The following is a 16,698-nucleotide window of genomic DNA, read 5'->3' as shown; positions in this document are numbered from 1 at the left end:
AGTGTAATATATCTCAACAAATAATTTATTTAGATTAGATTAGAAAACTGTCTTTGTTGTATTTTACAAAATTTTCACTCATTAGAGTGCCTCCATTCCTTTTTTTCATTTTTCCTTCACTTTTTTCGTAATTTTTCACTTTTTGTTCACTCTAATAACAATATTTAGCTAATATATCAAATGCGATCTATTTAAAAACTTTTTTTTTGCTGCGCAACGAGAGTTGAGTAGATAATCCGCACACTTTATGGCATCTTTCGTTTCGCTGTCTGTGAGCCTCATCATGCAAATTTGTTGAACAAATAAAAGTTGCTTTGCGATTATTATTGCGTCGGAGGCGAGACAAGCAAAGACAAGACAAAAACACGACAAGTCGACAGTTGTTTGAACGAGCGTGAAAGAGTGCAAAAAATGAGCAGTCAGGTATTTATTTAATTAGCAATTTAATTTATTTACCGTCTAATTAGCGTCAATTATTTCAATGGAATAACGGTTTCTGGTTTTCTTGCAAGGAGCTTGATAAGGGAATTCTTTTGGAAGGAATTTGACCTAATTTTATGAGTTATGAAGTTAAATTTAGGGTGAAATATTCTTATTATTTGCATGGGAAATTTGTTCTTATTACAAGAAAATTTTCATGTTTCATAAGAATTTTTCATTATTTTAGATTTTTTTTGTGTTTCTGTTTGAAATTTTATTACTTCAATTTACTAAAAATAATTTTTAAAGAATATTTTTGGCATGAAGTTTGATTTTTAATCAACAATAAACATTTAAAATATGAAATTTAAAAAAAGGTCGGAACTTTAAGGAAAAATGTTTCATTTTACAAAACAAAAAAAAAATAAAATACCTTTAAAAAAATAAAATTTATCATTTTTATGCATTTTATAACTCAAAACTGCCAAAAAATTGAAACTGAAAAAAAAATTTTTCTTTGACATAGTTTTATTTTGAAAACTAAATCAAGACAAAAACTATGTCAAAAACTGTGTCAAAAACTGTGTCAAAGCAATTTTTGTCAAATCTTGCTCCAAATGGATAAAAATTTGTCAGAGGGCTCTAATTTATCATATTTATTCATTTTATAACTCAAAACTGCCAAAAAATTGAAACTGAAAAAAATTTTTTTCTTTGACATAGTTTTATTTTGAAAACTAAATCAAGAAAAAACTATGTCAAAAACTGTGTCAAAAACTGTGTCAAAGCAATTTTTGTCAAATCTTGCTCCAAATGGATAAAAATTTGTCAGAGGGCTCTAATTTATCATTTTTATGCATTTTATAACTCAAAACTGCCAAAAAATTGAAACTGAAAAAAAAAAATTCTTTGACATAGTTTTATTTTGAAAACTAAATCAAGAGAAAAACTATGTCAAAAACTGTGTCAAAAACTGTGTCAAAGCAATTTTTGTCAAATCTTGCTCCAAATGGATAAAAATTTGTCAGAGGGCTCTAATTTATCATTTTTATTCATTTTATAACTCAAAACTGCCAAAAAATTGAAACTGAAAAAAAATTTTTTCTTTGACATAGTTTTATTTTGAAAACTAAATCAAGAGAAAAACTATGTCAAAAACTGTGTCAAAAACATTTTTGTCAAATCTTGCTCCAAATGGATAAAAATTTGTCAGAGGGCTCTAATTTATCATTTTTAATCATTTTATAACTCAAAACTGCCAAAAAATTGAAACTGAAAAAAATTTTTTTCTTTGACATAGTTTTATTTTAAAAACTAAATCAAGAGAAAAAAAACTATGTCAAAAACTGTGTCAAAAACTGTGTCAAAGCAAAAGCAATTTTTGTCAAATCTTGCTCCAAATGGATAAAAATTTGTCAGAGGGCTCTAATTTATCATTTTTAATCATTTTATAACTCAAAACTGCCAAAAAATTGAAACTGAAAAAAATTTTTTTCTTTGACACAGTTTTATTTTGAAAACTAAATCAAGAGAAAAACTATGTAAAAACTGTGTCAAAAACTGTGTCAAAGCAATTTTTGTCAAATCTTGCTCCAAATGGATAAAAATTTGTCAGAGGGCTCTAATTTATCATTTTTATTCATTTTATAACTCAAAACTGCCAAAAAATTGAAACTGAAAAAAATTTTTTTCTTTGACATAGTTTTATTTTAAAAACTAAATCAAGACAAAAACTGTGTCAAAAACTATGTCAAAAACTGTGTCAAAGCAATTTTTGTCAAATCTTGCTCCAAATGGATAAAAATTTGTCAGAGGGCTCTAATTTATCATTTTTATGCATTTTATAACTTAAAACTGCCAAAAAATGCCAAAAAATTGAAACTGAAAAAAAATTTTTTCTTTGACATAGTTTTATTTTGAAAACTAAATCAAGAGAAAAACTATGTCAAAAACTGTGTCAAAGCAATTTTTGTCAAATCTTGCTCCAAATGGATAAAAATTTGTCAGAGGGCTCTTTTATTTAGAAATAAATTTTTTTTAAAAAAATTTAAATAAAATTCATTTAAAAAAATTTAATTAAAATTATATAAAAAAATTAAATGAATTGAATTAGCAAAAAGCGATTTTCAAAATTTTTAACGAAAATTTATTTGAATAAAAATTTATGAATTTTTAATTAAATTTTTTTTCTTTGAATTTACTAAAAATAATTTTATCAGATAACTTTCGATTTTTTATTCATTGACATTAATGAAAAATGTCAAAAATTGAAAATTTATTCTTCATTAAATTTTTATCGTTTGAAAATCAATTTTTATTTGCATCTACTACTTGACTTATTGACAAAAACTTAATATTTTAATGAAAAAAACTATTAAAATTTCGACTTTTTCTTACCTTTCAAGCAATTTAATCCTTCACAAAAGCAGTAAAGTATAAAAACTCCTTTTTTTAGTATCTTGCGAAAGTTTCTTATAAATATTTAAAAGAAACAAAACTTTGTCGTTCCTTTTCTTCCACATTTTTTTCTTGTTTTGTTTTGTTATGAAGGAGTGCTTCGCATGTCGTCGTTCAGTATGTTAAATAATTGCTGTCTGAGTTTCATCTCACTAATGACTTTTATTATTAGAATAATTACTCCGACTCTCTTTTCTGCCACAGTTTGTTACAATTCTTTTCTTTCATTCCATTCTTCTTTCGCTAAATTCAGTTTGATTTGACTTTTCCGAGGAACGAAGCAATTTGTGTGAATGTTTTATTAAGCGAGATTAATTTTTGCTTAACAAAAGTTCGCTCTCCATTAAAGCGCTTTCTTCGTGTTTTTCTTTTGTTGTTTTTTTTTTGTGTTATTGTTCTATTAAAAGTTGCAACGTTCCCAGAATAAGTCGATGAATAATTAATAAACTCCTTGACCTTGGATGCTAAAAAAAACAAACAAAAAATAACAAAACTTGGGGGGTAAAATTGAAAAAAAAAATATTAATAGATTTCGTCAATCAATCTTTTTTTGTTTCGATGTCGCTATCAGCAAAATCAGTTCATTGACGAAATGTCTGAATAAATTTGAAATTGATTTATTTCCATTATTCGATAATAATTCAGTGAATTTCTTAATAAAGAGACAAAAAAAGAACCTTTTTGTCTTTTCTCTTTCATATCTTACGATACGACACGGTAACGACTTTGTTTGCGGTTGACGTTGATATGACAGTTTAATTTCATGTTTGCTTTCCTTTTTTTGTTCTGCGTTTTTACACAGAAACAGGCGCATCTCCCTTTTTCCTCAAGCTCCAAAAAAATTTTTGTTTTAATTCTGGGAATGAACTTTAAGCCTCGTAGCGGATTGATGAGATGGAGATAATCCAATTTATCCGTGACTTCCTTCAGACAGTTTCAATTTCTATTTCGCTATAAGAACAATTTTTTGCCTTTGGTTCATCGAATTTTCAATATTTGTCTATTGGCTGAAAAAAAATAATTCAATTTCACAAAAAAAAATCCTGATTTTTCATCAAAAACGCAATAAAATAAATAACAAACGAAGAAGTAAGTGACCTCTGAATAATCCCTTTTTCTTGTTTTTGTCGGTTGGGATGAATCCTTTTTTATGTATTTTTAATATTAAAAAAAATATATAAAAATATTTTAATATGAAAAAGTCTCACACACGCCCTTTTTGTTGATTTTGCTGTGTAAACAACTCGAAACCAAACAAAAAATTTTTAAGCTTTATTTTATTTGATAATTATCATGAACATTTATTTTATGATTTCCGTATAAATCATCATTAAAATAATACCAAAAAGTAACAATAAACATTAAAAATATGAAATTTATAAAAAAAGGTCGATGCGTTGAGGAAAAATGTTTCATTTTTTGTTAAAATAAAATAAATTTATTAAAAAAAAAAATTAAATAAAATTATATGAATTGAATTAGCAAAAAGCGATTCTCAAATTTTTGTAACGGAAATTTATTTGAATTGAAATTTATGAATTTTTAATTAAATTAAATTAAATAAAAAATAAATTAATTTAATTAAATTCACAATAAAACTATAAATTTATTTTTTTATTTAAAATAATTAAATAAATTTAATTAAAAATTCATAAATTTCAATTCAAATAAATTTCCGTTACAAAAATTTGAGAATCGCTTTTTGCTAATTCAATTCATATAATTTTATTTTCTTTTTTTAGATAAAATAATAAATTCAAATAATTAAAAAAAAAATAAAAATAAATTTTAAAAAATTAAAAATTATTTAATTAAATAAAAATTATTCTAATTAAATAAAATTAGTTTTCGTATCAGCCTTAAAAAAATTGTTAAAAATAATAAAAATAATTACCTGAAATTAAATACTTTTTTTTTGTACCGTTAACATTAAAATAATAATAAAAACAAAATAATACACAGAAGTGTGGTAATTAATCCGGCATATAAACAAAAAAAAATATAATAAAAACGCGTAATTTGATAAAGACAATAAATGTAAAGGTGAAATTTTCCTGTGGTGAGACCTTTTTCTCTTGATTTTTTTTTGTACATTTATTTTTTTATGATAATGACGAAAAAGGTACCTAAAATGAATTTTTAATGAATATTATTTTGTTTTTACACCAACGGTTAAAAAGATCTCTTTAAAAATTCGCTTTGATTTTTTTTTTACTTTGATATTGATATTACTTTAATTTGTATTGGAAAAACACAAATTGTCACGTACAGATGTTGAAATAATTTTAAGGATTAATCGAATCTGACCTGATTTCATCGTTTTAATCCCTAAAATGCCTTTAAATTGAACAAATATGAAGTTTTCTTTAATATTATCGAGATTTCTTTCAATTCAACAGCATAAGAAAAGGAAAAGAAAAAGTTTTTCCCTCAGTTTTTGCCATTTATGCCACATTTATGTAATAATTTTCTGTAAACAGATTACGTTTTGAATTTTAATTAGCCAACATTTGAATAAAAATGTCAAAAATATTACGTTTAGTCCGGAATTCTAATTTTGTCCTTGAATTTTTGCCCGAATATTAAACATTTATCGTTGGAAAAATGGAGGAAAGGGAGCGGAATATTTTATTTCAAACCAGAAACAACGCAAAATCAATTAAATTTCTCTATGGCATTGTTATTCATGACAGATATAAATCAAAATTTACGTCAAAAGCAGAATCGGATGTTTTATTGATGAACTTTTGAAGAGCTCTGATGGATTGACATAACATGTTTTCAAAGAAAAATCACTCGAAAAGGGACAAAACTGGCAAAAAAGTGATAAATCATTAATTTTTTAATTTAAAAAGTGATTTTCTGCGAATAAATTGATGAGAGTTGAAGTGAAAAAGGTTCAATTAAGTCAAAAATTGAATTAAAATTCGGGGTGTTTGGGAATTTCGAGTTAAAATTTCTCTCATAATAAAGTTTTAATTAACCTCAAAGCCAAATAGACACTCAAACCAACAACATGTGTATCAATAACTCCCAATCAAAGTTGTTTTCAGGCAAATTCCCGTAATTGCCATGCTCGTACGAGTAAAGTTTTTCCCACAATATTTTATTACTGCCTTGCACTTAATGCGATTAAAAACAAGCATCGACCAGAGTTGCAAGTTCAAAGAAAAGCAGCAAATGTTGAGTAAATGCTCCTGCAATTTAATGCAATTTTCTCCGTCACTTCGTCAGGAATTCACTTCAATTTAATTTTCACACACAATTGAACGGATGTTCGATCGGAGCGGCGAAATGGTGTCAAAAGCGACGACATTGAATTGAAACATCAGTTTAATGAATCAGATTATTGGAGTAGAAGAACAGAAAAAAAAATGTTGAAAAGTTTTTGTATTGTAAAGTTTTGTTGAGAAAGGGATTCCAATTTTTTCGAGATTTTTTCTCGAGCAACGAAAATTTTTTTTCAAAATAATTTTTTTTCAATAATTTTAATTTTTTTCAATTTTTTTTGTTAAAAAAATATTATTAAATATTTTCAAAAATTTATTTTAAATTTTTAGAATTTTTTTTTAATTTTTGAACTTTAAAAAAAATTTTTTTTTGACAAAATTTATTTCATTTTTTCATATTTTATTTTTTTTATTTAATTAATTTTTTTTTTTAATTTAATTTTTTATTTAATTTTTAATTTCTTATAATTTTGATATGCGAAAATTCACAAAAAATTCTCGGGATTAAAAATTCCCAAAAATTGTAATCCCCTTTCATTGGACAGAAAATTACTAAAAAAACGAAAAGTGCAAAAATGTAAGAGTGTATCAAAAAATCGATAAATAGTTCGAATTTAATACTATTTTTAGACCACAAACTCTTTCTGATGCACTGAATCCAAAAATTTTCTTCCTTAGATTGAAAATAATTTAAAACTTAATTCAAGAAAATTCAATCAAATGCATGTTTTTGTGAGATAAACTTCGGGATTACAAGAGAAAATTGATTTTTTGCAATTTTTGAACAATTCGTTCATCTTCCAGTGACACACAAAACTTAAATTAAAATTGTTCCTCATGGTATTTTTATCAGAAAAGAATTACATTGACCGAACTTTGTAATCTGTTCTTTCGCAACGAATCTTTGTTCTCTCAGGCGATGAATATTTTCTGATACATTATGACGTTCTTTTGTGCATCTCTCTCGATTTATTGAAAAATTTTTCCTTTCCAGTTCAATAATTTTTGCATAAAGCTGCTGCGATACTGTTTCGAAAAGTAACAGAGACAGCAAAATAAATTACTTTTGCGTTCATTCGTTGCATATTATTTATTTATTTTTTTTTTTTTTTTTTGAAAAAAAAAATATTATTTGCAAAAATTTTCTCACATATCGAATATTTTTTGTCTCTTTTCAGGAAAATTCGTTAGGAATTAGTTTCGTCGTTCGCATTTCAGTCGTTATGCGGGAAACAAGTTCAATAGAAACGCGAATCTGCGACACGAGAAATGTCAGTTGTCACTCGAGTGAGAGAAAATTTAAATAACTTTCGCATAACAACGTCAACAACAATGCAAAGCCATACACGCGAGACTTTCTGAAGACTCAATTACAATTTTCAATCAATTCAATTATCATTGTTAGACTGTTTCTCTCGTTTCTCGTGAAATCTACAGCAGTTACAGCAGCAAAAAATGCTTCCGGCATCTTCGACGACAGATCCGACGGTAGATCTCATCGAGCAGCGCCGCGTCGAGTGTAACGACTCGTTGCACAACATTCTCACGGAATACGAAAAACCCATCGATAAGACGTTACCTTACTGCAAAGGCACGTGGGATGGATGGCTTTGCTGGCCCGATACTCAAGCCGACGAATATGCCTTTCTTCCGTGCCCCGACTTCATTGCGGGCTTCGATGTAGCACGTAAGTACCTGAAATCCACGATAAATCACATTTAATGCCACGTTTGGGAGACACTTGTTGTTGGATCGACTCAATTTATGACGCAAAAAACGCAAGTCGACAGAAACACATGACGCGATTCCGAGAATGACAAACATTAATCTTTGCCGAAGTACCTTTATGAGTTTTTTTTTTGTATTCTCTTTTTGCGCGTTTTTCGTTGAAATACCATTTTTTTACCAAATTTTCTAAAAATAAGAAGAGGTTGTGTACCTTTTTGTCTTTTTTATGATGTTATTATTTTTTTTTACTGTTTCCATGCGAGTGTCACATTTAAAAGGACATGTGTAAATACAAAACAAAAAAAAATAATTTTCTTTTCTTTTTACCTTTAGGCTTTGCACACAAATACTGCGAACCAGATGGCGAATGGTTCAGACATCCATCAACTAATAAAACATGGTCCAACTACACAACCTGCGTTAATGTCGACGAATTTGAGGTAAGTTCTTCTTCTTTTTTTTCAACATGAAATATTCATTTCCTCTGAAGAGAGAAAATAAGGAAAATTTCATATTGAAAATGAAAAGGATAGAAAAGTTAATTGAATTAAAGTTATTTTGCGTCAATGAATAAAGGCAGGCAGCAAATATTAAATAATAAAGCTCGGGTTGATTGGGATGTTTTCATTAAAAATTGATATGCCATTGAAAAAAGTCATGTTCGTTTGAACTTGGAAAAGTTTTTCTCTTTTTTTTTTCGAACGTTTTGTATGAGATGAGTGTGAAGTTTGCACTTGATCGATGAACAAAGATCTGATTTTAAAAATTTATATTAGTGAAATTATTAATTTTAAGATTTTTAATAAAAAAAAATGTAAACCATATGATATCGCAATGATGATGAAATTAATTAATATTAAATGAAATTGTTACATTTAGTTATGAACATTTTCAATTTCTTCAAAAGCAATTTGTCCGAGCTTATTACAATTTTTTTATAAACTTTATAAACGTTTTAATGTTTTTAAGGCAAATTTTGCAGCCCTGCACTATTTAGGCTCAGTTAAAACCGGAAATTTCAATGAACGGATTGATTTGGCAAACGATTCGTCAGAAAAATATCCTCGTGGCGTTATCTAACCGATCCTAAATGGTACTGTGCAAATGTTGCTCCTATGCTGATCTTTATCTAATCCGCAATACGGGCAGACTTTTTTCTGGATTTGTCCTATTGTTTTTTTTTAGTTTCTTGATGACGGTTTCTAACAGTTTGATGGCATTTACTTTGTAAGTAAAAGTATGTAATACATTCTTCAACACTTTCACTTATTGCTTTACGTACTTTAATAGAAGTTTTTTTTTACCTGAAATATGGAAAATCGTAAAGTAAGGCGTATAAAGTTGTGAAGTCCAAAGAGTCATTAAGTGAAAGAAAATAATGATTTTTGACTTTTGTTGAAACTAAAAAAAAAAATTAAAAATTTTTAAACAAAAATGCTTTTATGTCAAAAATACTTACATTTGATCAGTATCTTACTTAAGAAATCATTCAGTGCAAACTTCACATCAGTTTCAGTTTAAAACGGTGCAATTTTCACATCTTGCTCGACATATCGAAAACTATTTCTGCAATTTTCCTTCTTTTCACGTTCAATACCAATATTGTGGTTATGACAAAGTACACAACATTCGCAGAGTAGCCATGCTACATTTTTAATCTTCTACCATATAATAAAATAGTTTTCTCGGCTTATCCTTTCGTTTTATTCGTTTCATATAACATTTCGTAATTCGCTCTACTTTTTCACTTACAAATATTTATAAATAGAAAATATTGACTGTTCTGCAATAATTTAATAACTTTTTTGTGTCACTCATTCGATTGTTCGATCGAATTGAAAATGACAATTGACTCGATATGATCGGCTTATTTTTTTTTTAATTCTGAAAATAATTAAATTTTGTTGGCGTGATAAAAATCAATATTGAGTATCATTAACTTTTTCCCGTTATTTAAACATTTTCGCTTGCATGTTTGGTGTTGATGGGAGAGAGAAAAAAACAACAGATTTTACGACCAAAATTGTGTAATTTAATGGGTATTGGAGCAAATTTCGGAGATAATCGACCAAGTTCATTAATTTGATTTTATTTTGTCCTCTCATTCCAATTTGAGTCGTATATACAAAAGTCATTACGATATAATTATGGTCGAAATGTTGTTTTAATGCTCAGTAATATAGAGAAATACAAATAAATTCAAATATGTAATAATTATCAGAGTAAATATTTATACTTAACAGCAAACATAACGAGCTTTGACCGGAATTATTGGATTGAATTTCGAGAGAATTTGAGAATTGTTCGACGAGTTCAAGAGGGGTTTTCGTCTAATTTCGTTAAATTTCAGCCAATATTGATACAAAATTGTTTTTTTTCGAGAGTTCTTTTTAAGGAGTGCTCATAACTAATTATTTTATTTTTTTTTTTACTTTCAGTGGAGGCGTCAAGTAACACTTATCTACGAAACTGGATACTCAATATCACTAATTGCCATTCTGATATCATTAGGAATATTGTTCTATTTTAGGTGAGTATGTACAAAATTTTGTTAATATTCGATTTGATAGATATTGAAGTAATTAACAAAATTTTATGCAAACGCATTAAAAGCTAACAAATGGTCGAAAGCCACATCAAAAGGTGTTCGTGTCTCGTGTTTGACATGAATGTACACAAAAGATGTGACATGAACGATGACGATGTTAATGGAAATCCATCAATTTACACCTTTTTGTGATTCCAAATGGTTCGATTCGTTAATTCTCGAGTAATTAGTTTGAGCTGAGAATTGAAATTTGAAATTTTGGGAGATCTAAAGCGATATTTTTGTCAAACATTCAAATTTTGATCGAAAATTGCCCCAATGCACATTATAAAATGTCTATCCTATGGCAAATTAGATTTTTTGACTCAATACATATTCCAAAATTTATCCCAAAGCAATTTTTGATCTTTAATAATTCTCTAATTTACTTTAAAATTTTGTCCCAATGCACATTTTAAAATGTCTATCCTATGACAAATTAGATTTTTTGACCCAATACATATTCAAAAATTTATCCCAAAGCAATTTTTGTACTTTTGATCCCAATGCACATTTTAAAAATTTCCTTTAATTAACTTTAAAATTTTGTCCCATTGCACATTTGGAATTTTTTTTACTAAAAATTCGATTTCGAGCTTCAAAAAAAGTAATTTTACATACCTGTCGATAATTTTGACACTTTCGTTAATTCACATCGGTCACTTCATTATCGCCTTCAGTGATGCTTTTAACCTCAAATTCATAACAATCGACGCTTAATAGGCTTTTTGTTCGAGAATTTGCACAAAGTAATCAACATCATCATCATGGTTGCGTCGCACCTGTTGCGCCATTTTCCTGTATACGTCTCGTAAGCAGATTATAAAATTTACTTTTGAAAAAAAAAACGACCAACAAGAGAGTCAATATGTTGGCTACAAAGAGAGTGAACGGCACAAATTGTAATTATATATCCGGATAATTGCCCCGAAGCGCGCGTGTGTCGTTTTGTGTAAACAGAATTTTACAGAAGCGAGTTTGCTAAAACTGGAACAAAAGCTCGTTTTATCTCTTTGGCTTGGATTTATTTCTCTCCGAGACTACTGTGCAAAATGTAATTATTTATTTACTTCGTGCACCGTCGCCGCAATTTTTATCAAAGACATGCATATTGCACCTGTCTCGTATGCATTTTAAATTCGTTACTGCCTGATTTGCATGCAACAATTCGCAATTTATGCGGAGAGAAGAGTCACTTTTAATTCATAAATTTGCATCTTAATGATCGAAAATTAAGACTTTTGCATGAAAATTTTAATTTTAATCGATTTTCGTTGGAATTTTAAAAATCTCATAGGAGCAAAATTTTGTGAATTATGAACCGAAACAAATTAAAATCCGTAGGTACGACAAGATAATTAGTTTCAATTTTATTTTAAGTCGCGTAATGGCACAAAACGCAAGAGAGCTCGAAACATGTGTAAGAGATTGTAAATAAAATTTGCATTTAAAATTACTTGCATTTTATTATTTATTGCTCTGTTTATGTCTTGCAACGAGTACAACGGAGACGACGACGACGTGAAATAATAAAATGCGAGATTAGAATCGTTTGGCATGACGTGTTTTATGATTGATGAGTACATTTGCTCTCTTGCAACAAATGGTAATGGAGTGATAATGAATGTAGTAAGAGTCTTTATTGTCAATTTTAATGAATTGTTACTAATTTTTTTGCTTTTTGTTTTAGGTTTCTTGTGAAATTTATGAACGGAATGAGTTTTAATGGCGAATTAAGAGACTTTGAGATAAATTAAATTAAAATTTTAATTTTATTTGCCCATTCAAAAGAAATTATTTATGAAAATCATAGAACAAATGATAGAAAGTTACTTTATTTAGAATGAATTTTAATAAAAACACTCAAGAGTTGATAAAAAATTTCGACTAAAAATCTAAAGTAATTTATAAAACTTTTTTTAAGCATTTTATTTAAATTAATAATTTATTTTTTTTTTAATCAATTTTTTATTTTTTGTTCATTGAAAATTTTAATTTTTTTAAAATGTTTCAGTAATTTTTAATTTTTTTTTTTCAATTTTTTTTATTTTTTTATTTTTTTTTTAAAATTTTTCGTAAAATAAAAAAATATTATTTTTCCCCTCATTTTTTTCAAAAATAAAAATTTTTTAATTTTTTTTTTTTTAAAATTTTAATTTTTTAAATCTGATAACAATGATTTCATTAATTTTTAATTTTTTTTTAAATTTAATTTTCATTTAATTTTTTTTTATTTAATTTTTTTTATTTAAACAACAATTTTTGTATTTCATTTTATGAGCAAAATTTTAATAAAAAATTTTTTTCAAGGTCAAAAAAGTAAAAAAAAAAATAAATGAAAAAGTCATTTTTTTAATAAAAAAAAAAGATAAAAATCTTTCATAAAATTACTGTCACTGATGGTTCATTACCCCATAAATGACCTGTCTGCTCCCTTATATTTTAATGATTTCCCTTCGCTAATCCACGTTAAAATTTTTCTTTCACAGATTAACGCTCCCCGAATTTCTTTTCAATCATTTACAAGTATTAAAAATTTATTCATTTGTCGTTTTGCTGTCGTTATTGTTAACGAGAAAAAAAAGCACGAGCAACACAAAACCATAAAACCGAAAGAAAATAACAGTCTGCTTTTTTTTTGCTAAATACTTTTTAATGATCATGATAAAAAAAAAATGAAACGAAAAATGTTGATAAAAAATTCTCGTCAATTTTTTGTTTAATCTATGCGTTCTGTGTGTGAATCTTTTATGCCTTTGTCGGTTGTTTGTCTTTATGATTATTTTATTTTTTTTTATTTCATTTTTCTTTAGAGAAAATGACAAGCAGACGACGTACGACACAACATGGTGTCATGTCACATTTTTTTCTCACCTTTTCTTTGCATTTTTTTTATTTTAAACCCAAAGAGAGAAGGTTAAATGAGAATAGACATGTTTTTGTCATCAATGCCGTTTTCTTAACTCTTTTCTGAAAAAAAAAAATAAAAAAAAAAGTTAAAAAGATTTTTTTCCCACAAAAGTGTTGAATTGCGTGAATTGCCTCAAACGCGAAAAAGACACGTTTTGCAGAGAGAAGAAAATTTTGAGACAAAAGAAGAAAAGAAAACTTTATGCCACTGAGAGAGAAAATATGTTTACCTATCATTATATCCACAGCGGCATGTGTCATCGTGTCACTTCTTGTTTGTTTGTTTTTTTATAAGAAATTTATTCAAATGAGAATGGAACGCTTTTCGTGTTTAATATAAATTTGCTTCCAGCTACAATTTTTTTTTAGTTTTGTTTAAAAATTAGAAAAAATTTGGAAAAAATCATTATTTATTAATGCTTGTTGTTAAATGAAATCCAGGTTTCTCCCGAAATAAATATTTGGCGAATCTCTCATCGATTTCAACAAAAAAAAAACAGATAATTAAATTTTATTCACAAATCGCGCAATAAATGTACAATAAATGTAAGTTATTGGTTACGATTGAACAAATAAACACAAAAATTTTAATGGGATATTCCATAAAATTCTTTCAAGTTTAATATCATTTTGGAAATTTGCCGGAAAATGCAATTTTGTATAAATTTTATGAGTTTTTTTTGAGAAAAATTCTCTTAAAAAATTAAAATAAATTTAATTAAAATAAATTTAATTTTTTTATTAAAAATTAAAAATTAAATGAAAAAAAATATTTATTTTTTTTAAATAAAATAAAAATTAAAAAAAAAACTCGCCTAAAATTATGCAAATAATTTCACATAAAAAATAATTTCAAGTACAAACAAACTTTGAAATGTTTTAACTCAAAATTCTTATAAACGAAATTCTTCAAAATTTTATCTAAATTGTTCGTTTTTGACTTCTGAAGGTTTCTGACTTAAAAAAAATTAAAAAAAAGTACAAAGAAATTCACGAAAAATCAAAAATTCAAATGTTATGTTCATTGCATACCTTTAAAAATTTTTTTGGAAATGACATTTATTGCATATTTTACGATGTTTTATTTTAGGAATCTACCAAATTCACACGTTTTCAATAAAATAGAAGAACTTGAATAAATATTTTCTGGACTGTTGATTGATTGACGTTCATCTATTTTGTCTGTTTTTGATCGCCCACAAATTTTTACGACGTTCATCACTTTTGTTCATAAAAAAATCAATTTTTCAGCAATAATTCTTTTCATCAAAAAATTTTATTCTCATGCGAATTTTCTTCTGTTATCTGTTTAACGTCAACAAATCACGGTTGTTGGCACGTCGCATCGTTAAAACAGCAACAAATTTCCGATTTATATTTCCTTCTGTGTGTCATTAAATTGAATCGTACGACGAATGTTACTCGACTGATAGCTTTCGATTGATGAAGCGACTTTTTTTTACGGAGAACGAGAGATACTAAAACCGGAGAAGAAGAAGACGAATGTAATCGATATTTTATTCAAAGGAAAAATCTTCCACTAATGGAATGAGCAACTAATGCATTTTGCAATCAATCAACAAATGCAGTCAATTTAGTTAATGTTATCTCTCTGTTAACATTGTTGCTGGATGATGATGTCGATTTTTCGTCTCGAACTATCGATTTCAAGCAAAGTTTCAAAGACACTTTTAATCAAGTCACGTTTTTCGAAGGAATTTTCATCGAAAGTTGTACTTACCTTCGTAATATTTTTGGCGCAACGAGGAGAAAATGTGAATGAACAGGTAAAGTTTGGAACTATTTATCGCATCATAATTTATGATTACTTGAGAGTTTTTTTGTTAATATGAGACGATATCAAAATAACTAATTTTCTCGTTATTTGAAGAAAATGAACATGTTTTCGAATGCTTGTCAAAGAAAGACTTTTCAATTATTTTGAGAAGAAAATTAAATTTTCAAGGCAAAATTGTTGTATTTTTTGCTTCAACAGCAAAATTTAAAGTTTTCATTGTATCGATGTGACATTTTTTTTTCTTCCGGAAACAGTAAAATGTAATTTTTGCAACATTTTGTTCTAATTAAAACTTTTTGAGCTTTAACAGGACTTTTGTGAAACAAAAACTTCATGTCCAGAAAACTTTTGTTTTGTGAAGTTTTCCAATTGTTTATTTCAATTGATCAAATAAACAATTTTTGACAAATATTTGTCTAAATTATAAAGAATTATTGCTTCGTAGTTCAAAAATCAAGATAATTTAAAAAAAAAATTAATTTATTTTTCAATATTTAAAAAAAAATAATTTAGATTTTTAAACCATAAAAATATTATTTTCAATAATTTTTTTTAATTTAAATTAATTTTTAATGAAATAATGTTGTAAAAATTACGAGCTCAAAAATCTTTTTTAAAAATAAAAAAAAAATAATTTATTATAAAAATATTTTTTATATGTAGATTTTATAATAAAACAAAGTTGTAATATAAAAAAAAATATTAGCACAATTTTTTTCATAAAATTTATTATAAAATTACTATTTTCAATTATAATTTTTATTATTTTTAATTAGGTATTATTTTAAAATTTTAAATTATTAAAATATTATTTTTTTCAAAGTTCAGTAAGAAAAAAAAATTTCAATAAAAAAAATAATTTTATAAGAAAAAATTTTTTTTAAAAAATTTTATTAAAAAATCTTTAAAAAAATATTTTTATAATAAATTATTTTTTTTTTAAGAAATATTTGAGTTCATAATTTTTTATAACATTATTTCTTTAAAAATTAAAAAAAATTATTGAAAATAATATTTTTTATGGTTTAAAAATCTAAATTAATTTTTTTATGAATTATGTTGTTAAAAATTTATGTTCTTAAAAAATGTCGAAAAATTTATATCGTGAAAATTTTCGTATCGCAAAACAACATGAAATAACAAGAAACACTCGTTTCAATGACAAAACGACGAGGACACAAAACAATTACAAAAGTAAACAATTTCAAGTAAATGTTTAGATTTCAAACAATGAGAGAGAGAAACCACAAAATTGAAATAAAGCTCGTCACTCATTTTGCCAACAATAGAAGAAGCCCCAACAATTGCCAATTGCAATAAAATGACAAATTTACCAAATAGAGCGTAATTTTAATTGTCCTTCTTTCGCCTCTCATCTCATCTCGTCTCGTCTTTGGTTATCTCGCTTTTAACGATGATACTTGAGAGAAGAAAAAAAACTTTCAAAGAAACTTTTTTGACAATAACATTCCCTCTTTGGCCTTCCTCGCTTGTTAAAACCTCTTCTCTGTACTCTTCGCCGACGAATTATAAAGCAATAAGAATCAAAGTAAAAATAATGAAAAAAG

The 16,698-nt window shown here is 26.4% G+C and overlaps 1 protein-coding gene across 2 annotated transcripts in view; it reads left to right on the top strand.

Annotated features, from left to right (window-relative positions):
- Positions 1 to 16,698, top strand: part of LOC134829646 (calcitonin gene-related peptide type 1 receptor) — a 47,538-nt gene that overhangs the window by 23,339 nt on the left and 7,501 nt on the right. For both annotated transcript variants that reach the window (XM_063842838.1, XM_063842837.1), the window contains exons 2-4: positions 7,286 to 7,794; positions 8,169 to 8,275; positions 10,274 to 10,365. In XM_063842838.1, the coding sequence (XP_063698908.1) occupies positions 7,563 to 7,794; positions 8,169 to 8,275; positions 10,274 to 10,365 (431 nt within the window). In that variant the 5' untranslated portion in view covers positions 7,286 to 7,562. The remainder of the gene's footprint in view (positions 1 to 7,285; positions 7,795 to 8,168; positions 8,276 to 10,273; positions 10,366 to 16,698) is intronic.

Source organism: Culicoides brevitarsis, chromosome 2, assembly GCF_036172545.1.
Source record: "Culicoides brevitarsis isolate CSIRO-B50_1 chromosome 2, AGI_CSIRO_Cbre_v1, whole genome shotgun sequence".
NCBI lineage: Eukaryota > Metazoa > Arthropoda > Insecta > Diptera > Ceratopogonidae > Culicoides > Culicoides brevitarsis.
Note: the sequence above shows the minus strand (reverse complement) of the source record. Positions and strands in the feature narration are given on the sequence as shown.